Here is a 22,440-nt window from a genome sequence, read left to right as displayed (position 1 = left end):
CCAATCCCTATGATAACAAAAGAAGGTGAGAAAGAATAAGAGGAGATCAATGAGACTTTTAATGAGAAGCAGTTTAGATCATGTCAAAAGGCCCTGGACTTCAGTTCTGACCATTCCGTATCTGTGTGACCCTGGGCAAGCCTCTTTCCCTCTCTGGGTCTCATTTTCTTCATCTGTAAAAGAAGGGACTAAGACTATATGGTTCCTAAGTTTCCTTTCAACTCTAAAGCCCATATTAAGGAAGTGTTCACTCTTAACATTTGAAACATCTGTGTTTTCACTGGTATGGACACTCCCCTCCCAACAAGTCAACAACCACTTATTAAAGTACCTGCTACATACCAGCCACCAGGCTAAGAACTGTGGATACAAGAAAAGGCAAAAACAGTCCTTGCTTCAAGAACCTTACCAACTAGCAGGGAACACAATATGCAAACAACTCTGTACAAATATACAAGATAAACTGGAGATAATCACAAAGGAAAGGCACCTACTCAACAAATTTGTAGTAGATGGTCTGCATGAGTCACTGTGGCTGAAAAAAACACACCACCCCAAAGACAGGTTGGTGATGAGCCTCTCCAAACATAACTAGCAGTGGCTTCAGACGAAAGAACTATATTTTTATATTCCGAGCCTTTACTGCTCAGTAGTACCAGTCAGAGACTGCACTCTGCTGGCATTGACTTGAGCACCCAGCGTCACCTCTACACTAGGAGATAATGAAGTAGTTACAGGATGGCATTACATAAACATTTAAATGGGAGGTGGGAACAGGAGGGGAAAGACAGAGACCTAAGAGGAATTGGTGATCTGGCCAAATATTTTACTTATAATTCACTCTCCAGCTAGCTAACTCTGAATTATCTGTTATCAGTCTTTTAGAGATAAAGGGAAGCTACATAATGACTGACACCTTTACTAAATCCACTATTTTCCCATATCGAAGATTTAAAAGATTCTGAAAAATGTTCTGTCTTGGGCTGCTGGGCTGGGTATCCAGCTGTCATATTATCAGAGTCAACAGTTGCAATCCGGTCTGGCATAGGCTTCCTAAAATTGGGAGCAATTCAGAAAAGACAGTTCAGAAGAGGCCTGGCAGACCGAAGTGAGGACTGCTCTTACTGCTTGATATCAGTTACAAGAAAATTATGTCTCTGGAAGTGAATGTGTATAATTTCGTGTGTCAATATGAAATTTCTGTCATACTTTTTTTACCCCAAGTTCTGGTAGAATGTAAAACCTTTGAGGGTTTTTGTTTTTTCTTGGTTATCTCCAGCACCTAAGATAATTCCTCATACAATCAGCACTTAGTAAATGTTTGATTAACTGCTTGATTTGCAAAGTCTTTGTGTGTATCTTTCAATATCTTGCTTTGTACTCTTCTAATTTATAGGTTACATCTAGCCTATATGGAAGCAAGGATGGCTTAATCTTAGAGAAAAATTTTTAAAATAAAAAATTGAGGTATCTGTGAGTTCATGATTGACTGGTCTTTTTCTTTTAGACCTAGAATGAGAATGGTAATTCTGTATTGCCTAATGACCAAAAAGAGAAATGAAGTGCCAACCACTTGTTATAAAAAATTCCATGGTCTCCAATGGAAAGGTATTTAATCTGAACAAAATCCAGATCAGAATTCTGTTTCCCTAAATTCATCAAGTTGTTTTTCTTGACTTCCTGCTCAAACCTTTGCAAAGCATTCTTATGACATACAGTAATAAACTTCTACCTTAAAAGATGAATGTTTCTGGAATTTCCTGTCTCATAGAGGCTTTGCAATGACATTCTTTAGGGCACTTTGAGATCATCAGAAGCACCAAATATTTTTTGCTGTCTCATTCTCAGAGAATGTTTTAGGAATGTCAAATTAATCTGAATAGAAATATACATGTGTTCATTGAGATTAATGAACAATACTACAACGTTTGCTAGGTTTAGAATCCTGTGGCTATGTTATCCTTATTAAGCATTTATACAGTCAACTGAAATATGTTTACAAAGCAATTCATAATTGTTTATTCATTATTACTCACAACAATTCTGTCACCATAGTACCTTAAGGACTCCATGCAACAAACTCCTGGTAGTGAGGGGGAAGTTGCCACCCACCAAGATTCCTATAAGCAAATGAGAAAGGAACATTGAAAGTGGAGACTTCTTCAACACAAGTGGGAAGAAGTTCAAATAGTCTAAGTATATCCTTTAAATCCCTTCCCCTCAACTTTACTTTCCAATATCAAACTCAAAAATTAGTCCATTACACAACTGTAATGAATCTCAGAAGAATGTATGGGGAGGGGGGAAAAAAAACCCTACCGTGTGCTGAATTGCTTTGGGGTGCAAAAAATTTCTTAATTACTTAGTTCTTTCAATAAGTAAAATGATAAGGAGGGGTTCATGTTCCAGATAATTCAAAAAATCAAAGGTCTCTCTAGTTAGCATTCATTCCCAGATCCACAAACTTCAAGAATCTATCTTAAAGTCATAAAAGTTCTGAACCTTGATCTAGCCCACAAAGATCTGGTTATGAGAGACCACTGGTTCTTAAAGGGTACGGTGAGTGTCACTAGGTGTGCCCCTAACTGTATGAAACCTACACTTGTAATCCATATGTGTGATATGGATAAAACTGTGCCAAAAGCAAAAAGAAAAACCAAAGTTTGAGAACCACTGTACCCGGCAATGGAATGAAGAAGTTGAGCCAACTTTCACTCCTCTTTTTGATCCTCTTATGTTCTGGCTGCTCTCGTACCTTATCTTCATCCTCAAGTTGGGTTTCAGGAGTGACAATGAATTGGTGTCCCTGGCTTAATTTAGTTTCTAATCCTTCCTCCATGTAGCTGCCAAAGTGATTTTCCTCAAGGGCAGATTGGACCATGTTACTCCATTCCATGATAAACTCCAATGACTTCCTCTTGCCTCTAGGATAAAATATAAACTCTGCATGGCTTTTAAAGCCCTTCACAACACCTGGCTCCAACAAATGCAAAGACAATACTAAACTCCAATACAAAAGGAAAAAAAAAAACATACACATACAGTTTGTTCCCTGTCTGACCCATGTTCAAAACATGGGCTAGATTTAAAGATTTGAGAGTAGAAATTAAAGTGGTTTTTTTTTAGGTATACTTAGGCTATCTACTGGAACTTCCTACCTGTGTCTTAAATCTCTTCTTCCAGTAGCCCTTTCTCACCTTCCTAATATTATGCTTTATTTCCCTTCCCACATTCTACAATCCGGTCAATCTGATCTTCTTGCTCTTCTTCTCACACAGCATTCCATCTCCTCTCTCTATTTCTTTACAATGACTGCCTGCCATGCCAATAAGGAAGCCCCTCCTCATCTCAGTTCTTAGAATCCATTGTTTCCTTTGAAACTCAGCTGAACAACCACCTAATAAGAAGCCTTTCTTTGCCCCCAGATTATCTTGGATTAATTGGGTATATAATTATATACATGTACATGTAGGTTCTCCCAATAGAAGGTGGATTCTTTGAGAGTAAGGACAGTTTCATTTTAGTCTTTGTATCCCCAGTACCTATCATAGTGCCTGGCACATTGCTGAAGTTTAATAAATGCTTGCTAATTAATTGACTGATTTCTACTAAGGAATTACAGGGAATAAACCACCTGTAGCATGAGGTTTATCAAAAGAAGCCAGAATTGAGAGGGGAAATGCATCTTTTCCCCTGCTTAAAGACAACAAAAAAGCTCACTGTACATTCTTCAAATCCTAGTTCCTTTCTCTCCAAGCATACCAGGCAAAGTTCTGTATCACTATATGTGCTTTTATGTTCATAGAATTTAAAATCCACGTGTATACATAAAATCCCATGTGTATCTAGCTAGATATGTTCAGTACCCAATATATATGCAATTTTTATCTGTGTGTTTAAGATTTTTTTAAGGCATAAGGCTAAACCATAGTTTCTTCTCCTCTTTCCATAGCATCTTGTCCAACAGAGTGGGCACTCAAATGCTGTTAACTTCTCCCAACAAAATGATTTCCAAAAACACTTTCATCCCTTCTCCCAAAGACAACAGTCTCTCCTCCCTACATAGACCTTCCTAAATCATGACATTAGTTTTCCTCATTCTTAAAAGTTCCACATCCCAATTCTTCTATTTCCTCCCTAATTTCTACATGACTTGGACAAGAGTCATGCTAAATTAAGTATCTACCATACCTTTAATTATGGAAACAATAACTTAGCAATAAAAATTCTCTCTTCTGGACACCAAAAAATACAATAATTATTTCTTTGGCAAGAAAAATATGAAGAGGATGCAAACACCCCCAGTAATGAGGCAAGTCACAACTTAAAATAGAATAACTAGATAACATTGTTCAATTACAGTCATAGAGATGCATAATTATCCTAAAGCTTTTTTATGGCATAAGACTTGAGAAGTCATTTTCAGAGTTTCTCAGTCTGTAAAATGTATATTGTGCTGACTTCTCTTACAATCCAGTTAAAGACTATAAGCATATTCATAAAGTGTTGTCAGTGGAATACAAAGTATTGTGATCTATGTATGGCCTTTAGCAACATTTTAAATATATGAAAATATATACAGATACATGCTATTTATATATATATATATGTATACATATATGTATACACACACATACACGCTGAGACAAAGTTAACTCCATTACGAAAGGAGGAATTATTTACAAAGTTTGTTCTGTGTCTGACTTAACTACAAGAGTAAAAAGTTGACTCCATTCAAATTCTCTATTGTTGATTTGTTTTTTGGGGGGAGGGGAAGGACCTGTAATTTCACTGGGCATGGAACACCCAGTGAGGAAACGACCTCTGTGGCTGCATTTGAAATGAAGGCAGTACCCTATCCCCTATGCCAGGCTACCTCTCACTGCTGAGGTTACAGTATAGTTTGATGTCCTGGGCACACCTGCTCAGTCAGGTTCACTACCACAACTTTATAAATATCCTTGTTTCCCATACTTCAGCTACTTTAAGACCCATAGTATCATACTTGATGATGTCAGAGAGGAGTGGCAGAGGCACCATGGTGTTCTGGTAAATGTTCTGTACTCATACCCACCCCCTCCTCCACCATCCTGTCACTGAAAGGGGCTACTCATGGTAGACAAACAGATGGCAAAGTCCTTTTCTGTGGGTGTTTTTTTAAACCTTCCCCCTTCAGTGTTACCAATGCCTGTGCATGACTGTGCTGGGAAGAATGTGGAGGCCAATGGAAAGACTGCTGCAGAGCAGTTCTCTGAAATGGTTTTCAGGGCACTTGATATCCAGCAAGCATGGGGGTAATGGCAAGGATTTGCCACCACAGATATAATGCCAAGAGCACAAAGCAAGGACATAGAAAAAACAACCTGGGTAGAGAGGTAGCTGGTCCTCCCAAAAGGAATCTAATTACAGCAAGTCCCTTCTGTGTTCAATGCACAAAAGTGTTTCCTGAACAACCATTCCAGCATTTCTCACACCTTTTCAAGGTTCCATATACTAATGTTTCAAGCAAACAGGAAGAAAACCAAATAAAGACCTCTTTATACACCCAAAAGCAAAGTTAAAAGTGAGAACTCATCCTTAAGCAAAGGGTCAGATTAGTAACTGACACTTTCCATCCCCTCAATGGCTATTTCAGACACAGTCACTACCTTTAGCTGCCCAGAATCTTCATTAGGGAAGAGGGCACATGCGTGTGTTGGAGGGAGTGCCTGGAACAGAATTCTGGTCTCGAGAAGCTCTTAGCATAGTGTTTGAGATAGTCCTAGGATATAAAATGGAAATGTGTCCAAAGAATAGTTATTAGTAAACTATAACAATTAAAGACTTGAGTAAAGACCTTTTTAAAAAAATATTTCTTTGCTGGGGGAAAAGTGAAATATCCAGAAAAAAAATCCCTTTATGCTAAAATGTATTCATACTGATCAGAATAGGACAAAACAGTTTGAGTTAGGAGACTGGAGGAATCTTCTTCACAACTCTGGGTTTTAAGTTCCTCTTTGATACTTCCTCACATCCCTTCTAATTCTAAAACCTAAAATTCTATGTGGAAATTTACTAGTGAGCTTTCCACTCAAAAGACTTACTAATAAGAGTCCAACTAGAATTAATTAGCCTCTTATTTCAATGTATCTGCACCAAGCAAAAGTCATGCTCACCAAATCTGACTTCTAAAATGAAAAGTAAAATCCTCACTAAGTCAGTGAAGACCATTAAGGAATAATAATTATTGTATCCTTCACTACCATAAGTTTACCTGCACCTAAAATTATTCACTGTTATGTGGGGGAAGAATATAAAGGGCAGAAATGTAATTTCTAGATATTTACGGACCATTATCATGCACCACTCTAAAAAACAATAACTTACATTTACATAGTGGCTTTAGTGTTTACTCAGTGATTTACTCACCATAGCCAAATGAAGCTATTAGTGAAGTATTATTATTTTATTTTACAGATGAGGCAACTGAAACATAAGTTCTCACCAGTTGGTAAGTGGCAAGGTGGGATCTGAACTCATGTCTTCAGATTCCAAAACCAATACTCTTTAAGTGAAGATTTATTGCACCACATTGTTAGACACCTCTTCCTCTACTGAGACATCTCTCTGTCTCAGAGAGAAGTGGGGAGAGGGGAGAACAACAGTTTCCAGGAGATACTACGTTACCTAACAGTAGACAATAGATTTGCTGCATTCAGGCAATTTGTCTGCAGTCACCAATATTCCAATTTTCAAACAAACCTGTAATCTCTTCCCTTTGAAAATTCCCTCCAATAATTCAGATCACAACCTTCCTGTTATATACAACTTTCATTCATGTTTTCCCTAAAGTGTTCACAGACACAGACATCTACTCAATGTGCTTTCCTTGTTTTCTCTTAACAATGCAGGGTTATCAGTGGAGCACTTTGATCTGTCTGTCATTCCTCTTGTTGTGTGACCAGCTCATCTTCTCTTTCTTTCATGCAATTCTTGGATGGCATCCTTTACTCCTGATCTTCAGAATTCCTTGCTGGTTACATGCAGCCAGCTCATACTCACCATGTGCCTTTCCACTGACCTCTGTGAAACTCTTCATTTCATTTTTTGGAGGTAGTGGTGTTCCTGGTCTTGCTACCGTGCAGAAACACATGTTAAAATGTTTGAATTAAGAAGATAGGCTTTTGTTGTTAAAGAAAGTTTGAGTCAGTAAAAGTGCTTTGAAATTTCCGAAAAGCAATCTAGCCCTTCTTGTTCTTCCTTTTCAACTCTGGGCTCAGTTCACTGTCCATCTGTTCAATCACCCTCTGATAATAAACATCAGGCATAAAGCAGTGAAATGTACATATGCCAAAAGTATTCTCCATGGGGATGGAGGAGATCCAGCAGAGTCTAGGTCAAGAGGGGAACTCCTTGTGAATGGTGAAGTCCTCCAGATGGTCCCGTTTTCAGATGACAATGTTGTAACTGGATCAAAGCCCTACTATATTACAGAGTCTCCTAGAAGAACTCCATAATCACTTGAATGGAGTTGACCTGTCATTCACACAGAAAAGACCAAATGGATGAAGAATGTCTATTTCCCAGATTTCAATGTGCATCTGAATGGATACTCCATAGAGACTGTCCAACATTATGGATATTTGAGACAGACACCACAGATTATTACAACATGTCTCTTTAAATTCATTCCACTCTTTAAGAAAACTGCTTGCCCAGTGTCTGGTGGGAAACTCCCTGGCAAGTGAAAACAGCAGCAAAGGTAAAAGAATGTTGAGAATTTGGCTGCTGCCTACAATATTAGGATGAGCAGCAATTACTCAACTGCCTCGACTGTCAGAGACAGAAATAAGCATGTGAATTTGGGCAAGTTTTGGCCTGTCTTCTTCACTCAGGCTTCCCTCTTTGCAGTATGTCACCTACCTGCCTCAAAACCACACTGAAATGAGGGAAATGAGGAATCTGAGAAAATAGCAAAGTTTTTCAACACATTTAGCAACCTAAAGCAGAGGTATACATTTTTCCTTGAATTCAGACCAGGTCATGCTGTTTAAGACAGTTTCTAGATTTCAGTTTTTAAACATCTTCCAGATGATGATCATGGTTTTGCATTCTTAATTATTTCATATGAAATATAATTAAGGAATAAAGTAATATATTCTCCTGAATCTGGGTTTCTTAACCTAATGCCCATGAACTTATAAAAATATCTTTATAATTGCATTTCAATACATCAGGCTTCCTTTGTAATCCTAAATATTTTATTACTTTAAAGATATTACTCTGAGAAGGGGTCTGACATAGGCTTCACAGACTCTCTAAAATGTCCATGACACAAAGTAAAGGACCTTTGCCTAATGTTTGTAAAGGACTTTGTAAACCTTAGAGTGTTATACCAATGTCAGTTATTATTATTAAAAGTCTTTCCCCTTATTCTACTTGACTAAAACTAATGCCAACAATCCCATGTTCCCAAGAATCAAAACTATCACAGTTGGAAAGAACATCAGAAATCACCTACTCCAACATCCTCATTCAAGAGATGAAGCTATAGCAGAGTGGTACTTTGCTCAAAGTCACATAGCTGGTGACCACACTAGGTAGAGAACTCAGATCTCCTGTTGTTGCACCCAAATTCTCTCTTCTACTTTAGGCTACTTCTTTGTAGTCATGGAGTAATATTTAACCCTTTCCTAGGACTTCAATCACTGGAAGGGACCTCAGTTAAACATCCAATCAAGTCCCCTACCATCAGGTATTTACTTTCTTCATTTCATTTTAGAGATGAGACACCTGACTCCAAGAAGTTAAGTGACTTGCTCAGTGCTATCCAGTAAATGGCCCAAAGGGACCTGGAATCTTCGATTTCCTATACCTTCCCTTTAATCACTGTATACCAGACACTGTACACTGAGCTCCTCTAGCAGTCCTCCTTCTATTACAATATGGTACGGATGTCCTGGCATCCTTACATATAGAAATTTAGCCATGTGCCTATAATATTCACCCTTTTTACTGAAACACTTAGAAAACTTCTGGACTTGTGTTTCATTCTAGATCTGGTAGCAAAATCACCAAAATGTGCCTAAAATGTAGGAATTTGTGTTTTAATATATGAGCATCTAGTGGTTAAGCGCAGAAAATATCCCTTTTCTTCTCTAACCATATCTAAATCACTGGTAAATCCATTTGCTTCTTCCTTAAGAACATCTTTATAAAATCAATCTGCCTTAATCCTACTGCAAATACTTCACTTACCTTTAGAACAGAACACAGTATGGGCCCATCAATGGTGATGGCATGGGGCAGTCCAGTGGATTTTCTCTGAAAGTTTTTAAATTCTGGGTTTGACAAGATTATGGGATCTCCTGTCAGTGCAAGATTATAAGCATAAACTCCTACTAGAAAAACACCATGTGTTCTGTATGTTAGGATAAAATTCCTAGAACATTACAAGCACTTGGTTATCCCAACTCATTTGAACAAAGTTTAGTTCAGGTCATACTTTCTCTGTATAGCTCTGCCTTAGATCACCAGCTCCAGTAGTTTCTTAAAGACAGGTGTTGCATCTCTCCAATCTGGAGATTCTTTTCTTTTTATCATGGCTGTGAAATGTTTGTGAAATGCTTGCAGTCTTTGTATGGGAAGCTAAATAAGTTACCTCTTGTAGACAGGGACTAAGTGGACTCAGGTTTCATCTATCCCTGCCAGAAATTCCTTTCTGTTTTGAATCTGAGATGTTTGTTTATGGTTTTTTTTGTTTTGAAATGCTAAATAAGATGGGTTCAGTTTCTTGTTCCAGCCTACATCCTTTTTTTTACCTCACTATAGCCAGAGAAACTGGCTGCTATAGAGCTAAAGCAAATAAAGTATTCTTAAAAAAAGAAATCTCTTAAAATTCTATTCCCCTTTCTTAGCAGCTAAGAAGTAAAATCTTATTTAAAAGGACATTAAACAATCAAATAATGTGCCTAATTTTTCTTTTTCTATCTTTAGAGGTCAAAAAAGTATATCTAAGATAAGCTACAAAATTCAGGTACTTTTTTTTAGATTTGACCAATATACATATGGATAAATACAAACATATATATGTACACACACACGCACTTAAAAATAAATCTCACAGATTTTAAGGGAAATGGGGTGGTTGTTGCTTCTCTTGTGGTAAAAATTTAAATTTGTTGTTAAAACACCTGGATACTATAGTAACAGGGCAGCTAGGTGGTGCAGTACATAGAGTACTGGGCCTGGAGTCAGAACAACCTGACGTCGAATACAGCCTCGGACACTTAGTAGCTCCGTGATCCTGGTCAAGTCACTTAACCTTGTTTGCCTCAGTTTCCTCATCTGTAAAATGAGATGGAGAAGGAAATGGCAATTTCCAGTATCTTTGCCAAGAAAACCTCAAATAGGGTAATGAAGAGTCAAAAATGACTGAACAATAACAACTATAATAACATGCACTGGAGAAATTCTTAGTAAATATTTAGGACTTTGTACCAAATAATAAAAAATGACTTTCAAATTCTAGGTAGCTAAGTTTAAGGGCCAGAGAGTTGTCTACTTCAAGCACTATATTCTAGTCCTTTATACCCAATACTATGCCATGGATTTCTATTTAAGAAAAATGGTACTTATTTCCAGAAAGGACAGTTAAGAGTTTGCTGCCTAGATCTTCTAAAAAGGAAGTACACCTTAAGGAGATACCAAAAAGAACTACTAATGCTCTGATTCCAGGTCAGTATCTTATTTAACTATGAGGTATACATAAACTTACAAGAAGAAGTACAATTCACATCTTCAGTAAACTTCCCCTATGACAGTACTGAAAACCAAAGGGAAGGAAGGAAAGCTAGCCTTCACCCATTCTCAATCTCATTCTCAAAAGTATGGTAACTTCATTCAACATTGCCTGTTTCCTTAATGTAGTGAACCCTAAGCCTTGTTTTGTACATTCTAAAATATCTCCATTTACTTCAAGAGCTGTCATAAAATGTTTAAACAAGATGAAGTTTATATTTAATAAATATATATGTGTATGTATATGTACCATCTAGTGAAAATATATGTGCATTTTCCAGAGAGCTGGCCATAATAATAATAACCGACCTTCGTGTGACACTAAAGCATTTTACCACAACAAACCTGACAAGTAGGTGGCACAAGTAAGTATTATTTAGGTAAAGTAATGGTATGCCTTCCACTACACAGGATTTGGAGTTAGAAGAGCTGAGTTTGAATCCCAATTCTGTTTACTTCCTACATGACTTGGTATGAGTCACATCTTCTATGGGCCTTGTTTTCCACATTTGCAAAATGAAGGGGTTCATCTCTAAGAACACTTCTAGCTGTAATTTCTTTGCTGTTATCATTCTCATTTTATGGATGATGAAATTTAGGTTTTTTTATACCCAGATTTATTGACACAAAATCCAGTGCTCTTTTTACTACAGTTTGTAGCCATCATCAAGAGCTATTTTATGTTTGATACTAATGAGTCTATGGAGGTGTTTTTTAGTTATGGTCTTATTTGAACAGTATTCTCAGCATTTTTCAAACCTTATTCTCTGACATAACTTCAGATGCTTATTTTGTTATTAACAATAGTAACAACTAACATTTATATGACAGCACTTCAAAGTTAGGAAAGCACTTTTACACACCTCATCTCATTTGATCCTTTGCAGTAGGTGCTATTCTTATCCCTATTTTACAGAGGAGGAAACTGAAGCAAAGAGAGGTTAAATGACTTGCCATAGATCACAAAGCTGGTAAGTATATGAGGAAGGATTTGAACTTGGATCTTTCTCATTCCAAAGTTTAGCACTTAATCTATGTTACTTGGCTATCATCCTTAAGGATCAGTTTTGTTTTAGGAGGTATAGTTTGCATACCTGGTGCATGTGAGGAAGGGGAAGAATAATCTTTTAAAGGGTATATGTTTGACTAAGAAAATGAGAATGGAAAGGAATAGGGAGAAAGGGAAGAGGAAGACAGGAAAAGAAAGGGAAATATGACAAGGCAAGAATAGGCTGAATCTCTGCTCTGGTTTTTTAAAGAGCTTGTGATAACTGGCTTTAATGTTACTGGATGTGAAGTTTCAAGAGTTCGAGCTGAATGACAGGAAACTAGGTCCCCTGTTGGTCACGAGAGTGACCTAGCTCGCAATGTATCAAGGGTGACAGATACACTAAAGGAGTCTATCACAATAGCAACAGGCCAGGTACCAGAGAGCAAGATGCCATGTACACAATCCCTCTCTGCAAATTATTCTAAAAGAAAATGAAATGGAACGTTACAGGCTGTTGGAAAATGGAATGTTACAGGCTGTATTCTCAAGATTAAAAGTTGACCCACTGGTTCAAAGGCAAATATAGGCCTCAGGAACATGGCAAAGAATGCCCTAATCCTTGATAACTCCAAAATTTTCCACTTTAATTTTATTCTGATACTCTCCATGTGGTATGGAGATGAATTGGGGCTATGCTAGAATGACAATTATCCAACTTATTGAACATTAAAGGGACAAAAGGTCCAGCCAGTTCTCTAGAACCATATTCTACCCAAGGAACTGTTGTATTCATTTTGATGGGACTGGAAATTTGTTTCCCATTAAGAAAGGCTTAAAGTGGTTTTGGGGGGAAAGTTTGTTTTTATTTTTTCATTTTTTACTTTGGGGTCCAGAATGTAACTCCGTAAGTTAAATATCATATTGAGGATACCTTTAATTTCTTCTGTTCATAACTCATTAAGGAAGTATTTCCCCAAGTACCTGAGTGCTAGAAGAATGGCCAAAAAACAAAGAGAGAGACAATTAATGGGGTAGAAGAGTACCTAAAATTATTTCAATGGCACTCAATTCCACTATACAAGTAGATATTTTCCCACTCAGAAATGCCATAAAATCATAACTACCCTTTTGAACTACAGTTCAAATTTAACAATAGAAAGTGATTTCTTATTCGTCGGTAAAAACTATAGTCTGATCTACATTTATAAATTTTCTTAAAAATGGGCAGGATTCTCCTCCATCCCAGACTCCTCAAATCACTCTATCCTGAAGGGAAACTCTCCTCCTCTAAATTCCTATGACAATGATTCTTCATATAATTCATCTAACAAACACCTTATCATAACATGACTTCCAACTATTGTCATGAACAATTGGGTTTTTAAAAATTGCTTTGTTTATTTCTTATATTCTTAGGGTATAAGTAAGCTCTTTGAAGATAAGAACTACATAGCAAACCTCTATACTGCCTAGGACTGCCTCCAGACTCCCTCTTCTCTAATCCAGCTATCATATTTCTGCCAAAGCAATTTTCCTATTGCATAGCTCTGATTTTTCCCAATCTTAGTTTGCATGTATCATTTAGTGTATGTGTGCATATGTGTATATGTGTACACACACACACACACACACACATACACACACAGAGTCTCCTCCATTAAAACCTAAACTTGTTGAGGGCAAAGACTGTGAATTTTTCTTCGCCTCACCAGAACAGATCACCAGTGCCCAACGTGTAGTAGGCACTACAGAAATGCATGTTGATTGATTGATAATAATGCACTTCCCTATTACAAAACCTTCAGTGTTCCCCCAACTGACTAAAGTTGTTATTCAGTTATTTTTCAGTTGTGCCCCAATCCTTAGGGCCCCATTTGGGGTTTTCTTGGCAAAGACACTGGAGTAGTTTGCTAATTCCTTCTCTAGCTCGTTTTACAGATGAGGAACTGAGGCAAATTGGGTTAAGTGACTTGTCCAGGGTCACACAGCTAATATATGTCTGAGGTCAAATTTCAACTCAGGAAAATGAGTCTTTCTGGCATTCTAGCCACTGTGTCACCTAGCTTGTCTCCCTATTCCTGAAAACTATGCTTCTCTTAATGCAGCCCAAGATCATATTAGCTTTTTTGCCTACCACATTATACCACTGACTCACAGTGTACATGAAATCCACTAAGCTACCCCCTCACCTAGATCACTTTCAGAAATTGCCATCTATCTGTACTATACTTCTAAAGTGGATTTTTTTTTTTGTGCTCAAGTGCAAGACCTTATATTTATCCCTATTGAATTTCATCATATACGATTCAGCCCAATGCTATGACTTTTCAAGGTTTTGGATACTGACTGGATAACATTCATTGTCTTAGCTATCCTTCCCATGTCAGAGTCATAAACAAACTGAATTAGACTATCTATTCCTTTGCCCACATTATATGGATAAAAATGTTAAAAAGCACAGTACCAAGCATAAATCCCTCAGGATTCAAGCCACTAACAACTGCAGTTTGAATGCAGTCACCCACTCATTTCCGAATCCATCTCATTTTATAATCAGATATGTCTTATGTCTCCATCTTCTCCACAAGAATCACAAGATATTCAATATTATTTAAATATAACTGGGAAATAAGATACACAGGCACTGGGGCATAGAGATCCACCATGCTCTAATGGAAAGTTGGAGGGGGTATGGGAGAAGATATGGGAAAGAGCAGATTGGAGGAGGTGATATCCAGTGGGATCGCTATTTTGGGGTGGTGGGTAGGGGAAAAATGGGGAGAAAATTTGTAACTCAAAATCTTGAGGAAATGAATGATGTAAACTAGAAGTTAATAAAACATTTGATTAAAATAAAAAAGGAATCATAAGATATTTCATCAAAACGTTTACTAAAATAAAGCTAAACACTATAACAAAAGTCTTTTAATATACTAGTCTTAAAAAATGTCAAAAAAGGAAATGAGGTTAATCTGATATGCCCTTGATGAAGTCATGTTGGCTCTCTGTAATCACTTCCCTTTTAGATGTTCACCAATCATTTCTTTAACGATTCATTCTAGAATATTCCCAGGAATCAAACTTACATTCATTGCCTATAGTTTGCAGACTCTGTTCTTTTTTCTATTTTGAAAATCAGGTCAACCAAGGTTCATGAAAGTTAAATGACTTGCTTTTGTTAGTGGGCTTCAACAATCTGATAACAAGAAACACAACATAAACATGACGACATGCTTACCAGAAATGAATGGGAGGTAAATTTTTCACAGTACATGTTACCTCCTCATTAGAGAATCTTTGGTCTTTATGAGGACCTTTCAGAATGTCTATTATAGTTTAAGTACAGAAAACAAACCCACATTTATTTTCTAGATATGTGTGTGTGTGTGTGTGTGTGTGTGTGTGTGTGTGTGTGTGTATATATATGTATAAATGTATATGTATATGTATATATACCTGTACTGATATCTGGAATACACTGGCAATTACTTTTCAAAGAATGATTCACACTATTCCAAATTCTTCTCCTCTTATTCAAAGAATTATAGAAACAAAGAGTTTAGGAGTTTCAGAAGACCTTTGAGTCCAGTTCCTCTTTTTGAAGTATTTTCCCATTCTCCACACTCTCCAGGCCATGCTATTATAATTGTCTCGGAGGTGATATAAATTTTGCCTGTTCTTTACAACAGCTTCACAATTCCATGACTCCCATACATTTAATCTGCAAGCTGTACATTCATTCACCTGGGTCATCAACATTTCATAAAATAAATATAGAGAACATTGTGTACTATATTACTAAATACCTGCTACAACTGGACATGCTGCCTAAAGAGTTTATGGTTTTTCAAAGACAGTTTTCCTTATAAATCCATGTACTTGGCAATTTATAAATGCACTGCTTTCTAAGTATTTATGGATCGATTGTCTTGGTTGTTAAATTGCTTTAGTGAGTGAATGCACTGAGCAATATTTTCTCCTTCAGGAAATATGAAATTTGTTTAATTTTTACTAAAATGTTTTAAGTACTTCGACTTTTCCAAGATACTGAATTGATGTTTTGGTAGTTTGTTAGTCGTTTGTACATTAATACACACAAATGAAGGTCACTCAGTCCTGATGATTTGTATATGTTTTACAAGTAGTCCCCGGTGTTTTGTCAATATTTACTTTTGGAAGAACTAATTATTTCCTTATTTACTTATATTTGTTTCTCTTCCCACACTGTATTAACATAATTTTATTAGATCTTTGTTTGTTTCTCTCTAGTGGCAGCTCAGAGATTTCTTTACTGAAAGATCTTAGTGATGAGAATAAAAGACACTAGTGGTAAACAAAGTTTGGAGCTTTGGGTTGTACAATTTCCCTAACTCAGCTAGAAACTTACCAACTTCCATGCAATCCCTTTCCATCCATTAAAAGAAAACAATAATAATTACTACTTTCCTTAGAGGATAAGGTCTTAATGAGAATGCCTACCAAACACTGTGAGATTTACAGATAGTCTTATATAGCAGCCCTCCTTCAACTCAGTCATTTTGAGTTTTCTTGGTCTCTGAATTCTTTCCTATCAAAGTACTATAATAGTAGTTATTAATATGTCAAAACAACTTTCTAGCCAAAATAAGACTTGTTACTACAAATGTGATTGAGGCAAAGAAAAGGATGCTTTGGTCAAGTGTGCAAGCCCTGGAATTCTGTTTCCCTAATCACTATGGAAGGATGGGGCAGTAGTGCTCTTCTGAGGTTTAGAAAGTAGTTTTCTGGATTCCAGTAGTGATTTTTTTTTAATTGGAGCAATGAGTTTGGAAATGACAGGGACACAGAGTAGACAAACTATCATGGCAGCATCTCATTTCATGTCTCTTTGCTAAGATGAGGCCATAACTATTTTAATTCCCTTATGTGGGGAATTCAAGGCAGAATAACCATATATTCTCAGCTACTCCAGCTCTAACTACTACCTGCCAAAAGTAGTATAATGCCCTCGTTTCTGTTATCTCTAGAGTAAGAAAAAGTTGGATCTAATAAGTCTACAAATCTCTTTAACATATATTTTTTATCATGAAATAAATCCTTTATTGCCCCATCAAAAGTTTCCAGAAAATTCAACTTATATATTCATGCTATTTCCCAATCCTAAAGAGATCCTGAAACAATCTTTTTGGCCTCTTAAAGTTCCTGTTCTTGTTTCTAGACATCTTCTCATTAGGAGGGCAGTCTTTTTAAGAAACAGCAACAATTTTTATATTTTTGTTTTGTTTTTGTCCACACCTGTGATTTGATGGGTATAGGGAGATTCTTTCCAACTAAAGTGGATTGGCATCTAATAGAGAACTTACAGACTTAAAGATGTGTTATAGGAGGCACTGAATGGTTAAGAATTCTGTCTATATTCACACAGCCCATATGCATCAGAGGCAAAATTCAAAAAATGTCTTCCTGCCTTCAAGCTGGGAACTCTACCCACTATGTAATACTGCCTCTTGGCAACCTGGATATTAAGAGGTTAAAAAGGAAAACTTGGAACAAAAGGTAAAGATGTCATATTATCTTAAGATCTAGAATAGAGGATTTTAGGCTGAATTTAAAGAAAGTAGCAAGCATTCAATATACTCCAAGGAGGATCATTCAAAGATAACTCATTTGAACTACTGGATTTCAGAGTTGTTGCTTGCCAAGAAAAGGAAAGGTATGACGCATGGTCTTCAAAGAAAAAGATCTGGAACTGTCTGCATATGTGTATGCATACTTTTATAAATACACACACTTATGTTCATGCTCTTGAAACCTCTTCTACAATCCTATTATGATGCTTCCTTGTGATGTGGAGTGACCTAGCGCTTAGGATAGTGCTCTACACGTACGTAATAAATGCTTAATGAACTAAATTGGCCAAGGGTACTGGAAAGGCTTCAAGTATAGATGATGATAGACTATTGTCTTTTATCTGAGCACCTACCTAGTTTATTTCAGGAGTTCATCACCTGAAGGTTGGCCACCATGGTTATGGCATGGAGGGGATGTAATCTATATCGATGGCAGAAGAAATCAACACTAGTGAAATCAATAATCCGTGAAGTACTGCAGTACACAAACACACACAAACACATACACGTACATATTCATGTACGTGTATGTGTGTAGACATATCTAGATATTTATTTACTTATAGACTTTTTAGTCTAAAACCTAGAAAATATTTAAGGTAGAAATATCTCTAATGGATCAGACAGAAGAAATTATTATGTTGCCTTTACTTCTAAAGAAAAATGTTTTCCAATTACTCATTTTTTGGTACCCACAGGAAAAAGTTCATCTTTTAAGATCTAAGGTAAGAAGACAAAACCCATAACCTAGTTATGTGTTGGGTTCTGTCTTTAATTTATATGATCTTGGCCAAGTTACTTAGCCTTATGAGATTATTTAATTTCTCATTTTTAGAGTATGGTTAAAAAATACCACCTTTACAAACATATGAGAAATAAATAGTAATTAAAATTATTATGAGGCTGCACATATATTTTAAAAGAATAATATTTCAAAGAACTATAAATAGTTCTTTGAAAACCGGTAGATGAGTCATGATAATATTTCCATATTATAAATAAGATGTTTTCTCAAGGAAGCCAATAACAATAATTTTTTAAAAAAGATATATTTTAAAGGAGTTTACATTAACAGAAACAACCAGTAGGGGTCATTTCAGTGCAAAAATTGCAGCAAAGAAAGACACTAACATGAACAAAATACATAGGATACTGTTGATGTTGGTTACAATAATTACTATGTTTCTGCCTGGTGAATATCTGAATAAAACTGGAAAACAGTGAAACACCTGTCACTGTGGAATTTCCTGCAAAACAACAGAAAAGAAGAGGGAAAAGCAAGTATCTTCTGGATAACTGTTAGCACATTAAAAATTTTCATTCAGTTCTGTACAAAGGAGAACAATAGTACTTCTCTAGCACATTTTTTTCATCAAAAGGGTGGTAATCACTGAAGTCACTAGAAATTTACAATATTATATGGCTAGTCTTGAAAATGTTTCTAGAACCAATCTGATCAACTGCCACTATCATTCTTGACAGCCTGGGAAAATCACATATAACCTGAATCTGAGTCTTTGTGAACTTTTAGCTTCTTGGATTTGGAAACACAAATGTCTTACTACTTTTAAAATTCTAAGAAAGGTTCTGAAGAGCTACCTTTGGTAGCTGAAAACAAATCTGCTAGGATTAAATCCATTGCTATAGAACAGAAATTGAAATCTAATCATGTCAAACAACTCTTCCAAGCATTTTCCATAGGAATACCAAATGCATGGGGTGTTACCAATGGAAATGAAGCTATGCAGAAACTGCATCTCTTCAGAGGAATGAAATGCTCACCAGCAAGTGCCAAAAAAACTCCATAGTGTGATGACATGGTAAGAACGTGGCCAAACATTTGATAACTGTAAAGATTCACTTTGCTCTTCCTTTCCTTCACCAGATTCTGGTGAGAAGAAGCAAAACCAAGTTAGAACTAGATCTCCAGTGCCTGTAAAAAACTAAACACAAAGCAGAAAATCCCTCCCTGAGACTAAAGTAATTTTCTTGTGCTGTCACAATTTTCTAACTTTGCATTAGATAAAGTTGGATCAAGTCAAATATACATTCTGGGTAACAACAAATAAACACTTTTCCAGAAGAAGATCTGTACTTCCCTTAGAAGTAAAAACTTTACTCATGTCAGAAACTGATACTAAATGTTGCATTCCATGGTGGTGCACATAAAGTAAATATAAGCAACCTGAGTTAAGTCACTGTCATAAAGGCAACCCTGTCTCCTCTCCCCTTGTTCTTTACCAATTCTGAAGAACTGGCCTCCTTTAAAGAGTTTCTTATCATCATAACCGCTACTAGCTTACAAAACGGAAGATTCTTCTGACTTTCCTGAATTGTCCAGACTTTCAAAAACAAAGACAAGGTAACATGTATCTATATATAATTTACTCCCAAATAAAGGGGAATATGAGTGTTTAAATCTGTCACTTAAGCATTTTTGCTTTAAAATTTGACAAATCAAACCCGAATAAGAAAGGTATTTTGAAACTCTGGAACTACAACCAATTTTTAAAACCCACTGAAATTATTCTTCCCCTCACCACCTCTTAAATGAGCTATGGAGGAAAGTGACAGAAAGAGGAGCAATTTTCCCTCTTCTCCTTTCCTTCCATTCCCCCAGTCTTCCATTGGCTGGGAGTGAATCTGACTTTATGACTTATTCAGCAAAACCATACCAAACAGCATCACCATCTACAGCTCAAAGGGGATTCCTCTTTCCCCTGGCGTCTACTTGAACTTCTCTAAGTCGTGCTGCATCACCAAATAAAATTAACTTTATCTCACCTCCCTCTCCCCCACTCCTCCCCCTCCTAGGCACTGTGGTCAACCTTGGGAGGGAAAGGCAAGGAAGCCGGAATTTAGGCTGACATCCACCAACAGTAGCTCGCCAAACTAAAAAAGCTACTGCTCTTCTCTTCGAGGGCTACCTATGTCAGTCTAAACTAGATGGGGTGTGGATGGGTTGAGAGCAGACTAATACACAAAATGCTGCTGAAACAGGAGCAGAACAATCATTGCTGTCAAAAAAAAAAAAAGTACCAGCTCCAGGATCAAAAAGGCAGCAGTTATCTGATCCTGAAACCAACAGCAAATAAGGGGCCCCCAGTAATCAGCAGCTCCCCCATTCGGGCTCCTTGGACTCCTTTTCCTCGAGGAGAAAGAGAAGCCTTTGACCGTTTTCAATAGGCAAATAAATGAGTAACTACAGTATGCAACTTCCCCAGCGCTGACATATTCGGGAGCTGAAATTGATTTATATGCGCAGGGAGGAGGAAAGGGGAGGAAGAGAGGCACACACAAGGAGAGGGAGCTCCATCAACAGAGAAGAGACTTTCGTGTACGGTATTCTGAACGTTGTTTCACACTGCAGTATCAGGAGGGAGGGCCGGGGAGGAAGGAGGGGAAGGAAGGAGAGAAGGAGGTAGGGATCAAGGCCGGGACTTCCCCCCACGGAGCAGCCCGCGGGTAGCCTCTGCAGTGCCCCCCGAAGAAGACGCAGCAGCCTTCGGGACCAGAGCCTGCACCACCCCGCAAAAGACCAGGCTATTTAATCTATGGAAAAGCGAGGACACCCTCCTTCCCTAATACACACAGGCACACACCCCAACTAACACCCCTACGGGATGCAGGAGGGTGTGTGTGGGGGTAGAGGAGAACACCGCCCCACACTACTCCCCTCCCCCCCCCAAAAAAAAACCCCGACTGCAGCTGGCAAAGGGGACAAGGAAGAGAAAGGAGGCGGGGGCTCTCCTGGGGGCGGCGGCCGCCTTGCCTCCCTCCTCTGGCCCCTTCTTGCCTCGGATAAAGTCTCAGCTAAACTTTGTTTAGCTGAGTGAGTGCGCGCCTAGATTTAGGGGGTGGGGGTGGGAAGGATGGAGGGTACGAGAGCTGGGCCTGGGCCGGAGAAGGGGAAGATGGAAAGGTGGGAGGGGGGCGCGCTCACAGTACCTTCGCAAACGCCGACTTCGTACTCGGTGATGGAGTCGCCATTGAGCGGGGGGCGGATGACACAGCGGAGCCCCCGGTCGCAGGCTCCGTGGAGCCCGTACACGCCGCCGCAGCTCTCGTTCCTCTGTCGGGCGCACATATAACAGCAGCCGCAGATCCCCTGCACGATGCTGCCAGGGCAGTTCTTGGGCTCTTCGCACTTGGACTCGTCGCAGGGCAGGCACACCAGCGCTCGGGTGCCCGAGCGCGCCAGCAGCAGCAGCAGCAGCAGCGGCCCCAGCAGCGCGACCAGGAGGTGCCCGCAGCCGGCCAGCCCCCTGCCCCCCGCCACCAAGTACATCCTCCTCTAGCGCCGCCGCCTCCTGCTCACAGCCGGGCCGGGAGTGGAGCGGGCGCCCTTTCCTCCTCCGGGCACACTCGCCCCGGCGGGCGCCCAGCCGGAGCCCACGGTGGCCGCCGCCCCCTCCGGCTCCCCCCGGCGCGCGACTCCCCAGCCGGGGCGAGTCCCCCCACTCTCTTCGGCCCGCGCCGACCAATCCCACTACCGTTGGCGCCTGCAGCAGCAGCGGTAGCTTCCCCTCCTCCTCCTCCCAGGAGGGAGGGAGAAAGGAAAAAAAGAGAGAGAGAGAAAGAAAGAGGAAAAAAAAAGTTTCCTCTCGGCAGCTCCGGTTCAACCCAAACTTCTGGCGGAGGCAGCGGCGGTCGCGCTGGGCTCCAGCCCCGAGGCTGGGCGGAGGTGGCGGCTCCTCCTCCGGCTCTGAGAGCTGTGGTGGCCCCCGCAAGAGCAGCAGAAGCAAGCAGAGGCGGCGGCAGTAGCAACAGTCCCCCCTACCACGGGCTCCCCCGGTCCCCGCCTCCGGAGCCGGGCGGGAGCGGTGGCGCAGGCTGAAGGTTCGCGGTGTGCGCCGCCTAGTCCGCTCTACGCGCCCCAGCTCGCCTCCCTCCTTTCCGTCTCCTCCGGGCGCTTGTTTATGGCTCTCGCCGATCCGCCGCTCCGGCTTCGCCCTCCCCCATCCCTACCTCATCCCACAGACCTCGCCTCTACCGGCTCCGCGCGCCCTCATTGGCTGCCCCCCCCCACGCCCCCTCGCCTTCCCCTCTCTACCTCCTCCT

At 39.1% G+C, this 22,440-nt stretch overlaps 1 protein-coding gene across 4 annotated transcripts in view; it reads right to left on the bottom strand.

Annotated features, from left to right (window-relative positions):
• The window catches only part of CRIM1 (cysteine rich transmembrane BMP regulator 1), a 249,232-nt gene extending 227,495 nt beyond the window's left edge, over positions 1-21,737 (bottom strand). For 3 of the 4 annotated variants that reach the window (XM_069072192.1, XM_069072191.1, XM_069072190.1), the window contains exon 1: positions 21,328-21,737. In XM_069072192.1, coding sequence (XP_068928293.1) covers positions 21,328-21,667 — 340 coding nt within the window. In that variant the 5' untranslated portion in view covers positions 21,668-21,737. The remainder of the gene's footprint in view (positions 1-21,327) is intronic. The other variant, XM_069072189.1, reaches the window with a different exon arrangement.
• Between the last annotated feature and the right edge of the window lie 703 nt (positions 21,738-22,440).

Source organism: Petaurus breviceps, unplaced genomic scaffold (assembly GCF_028583685.1).
Source record: "Petaurus breviceps papuanus isolate PSGF00001 unplaced genomic scaffold, PetGlider_PUasm1.0 90845, whole genome shotgun sequence".
NCBI lineage: Eukaryota > Metazoa > Chordata > Mammalia > Diprotodontia > Petauridae > Petaurus > Petaurus breviceps.
Note: the sequence above shows the minus strand (reverse complement) of the source record. Positions and strands in the feature narration are given on the sequence as shown.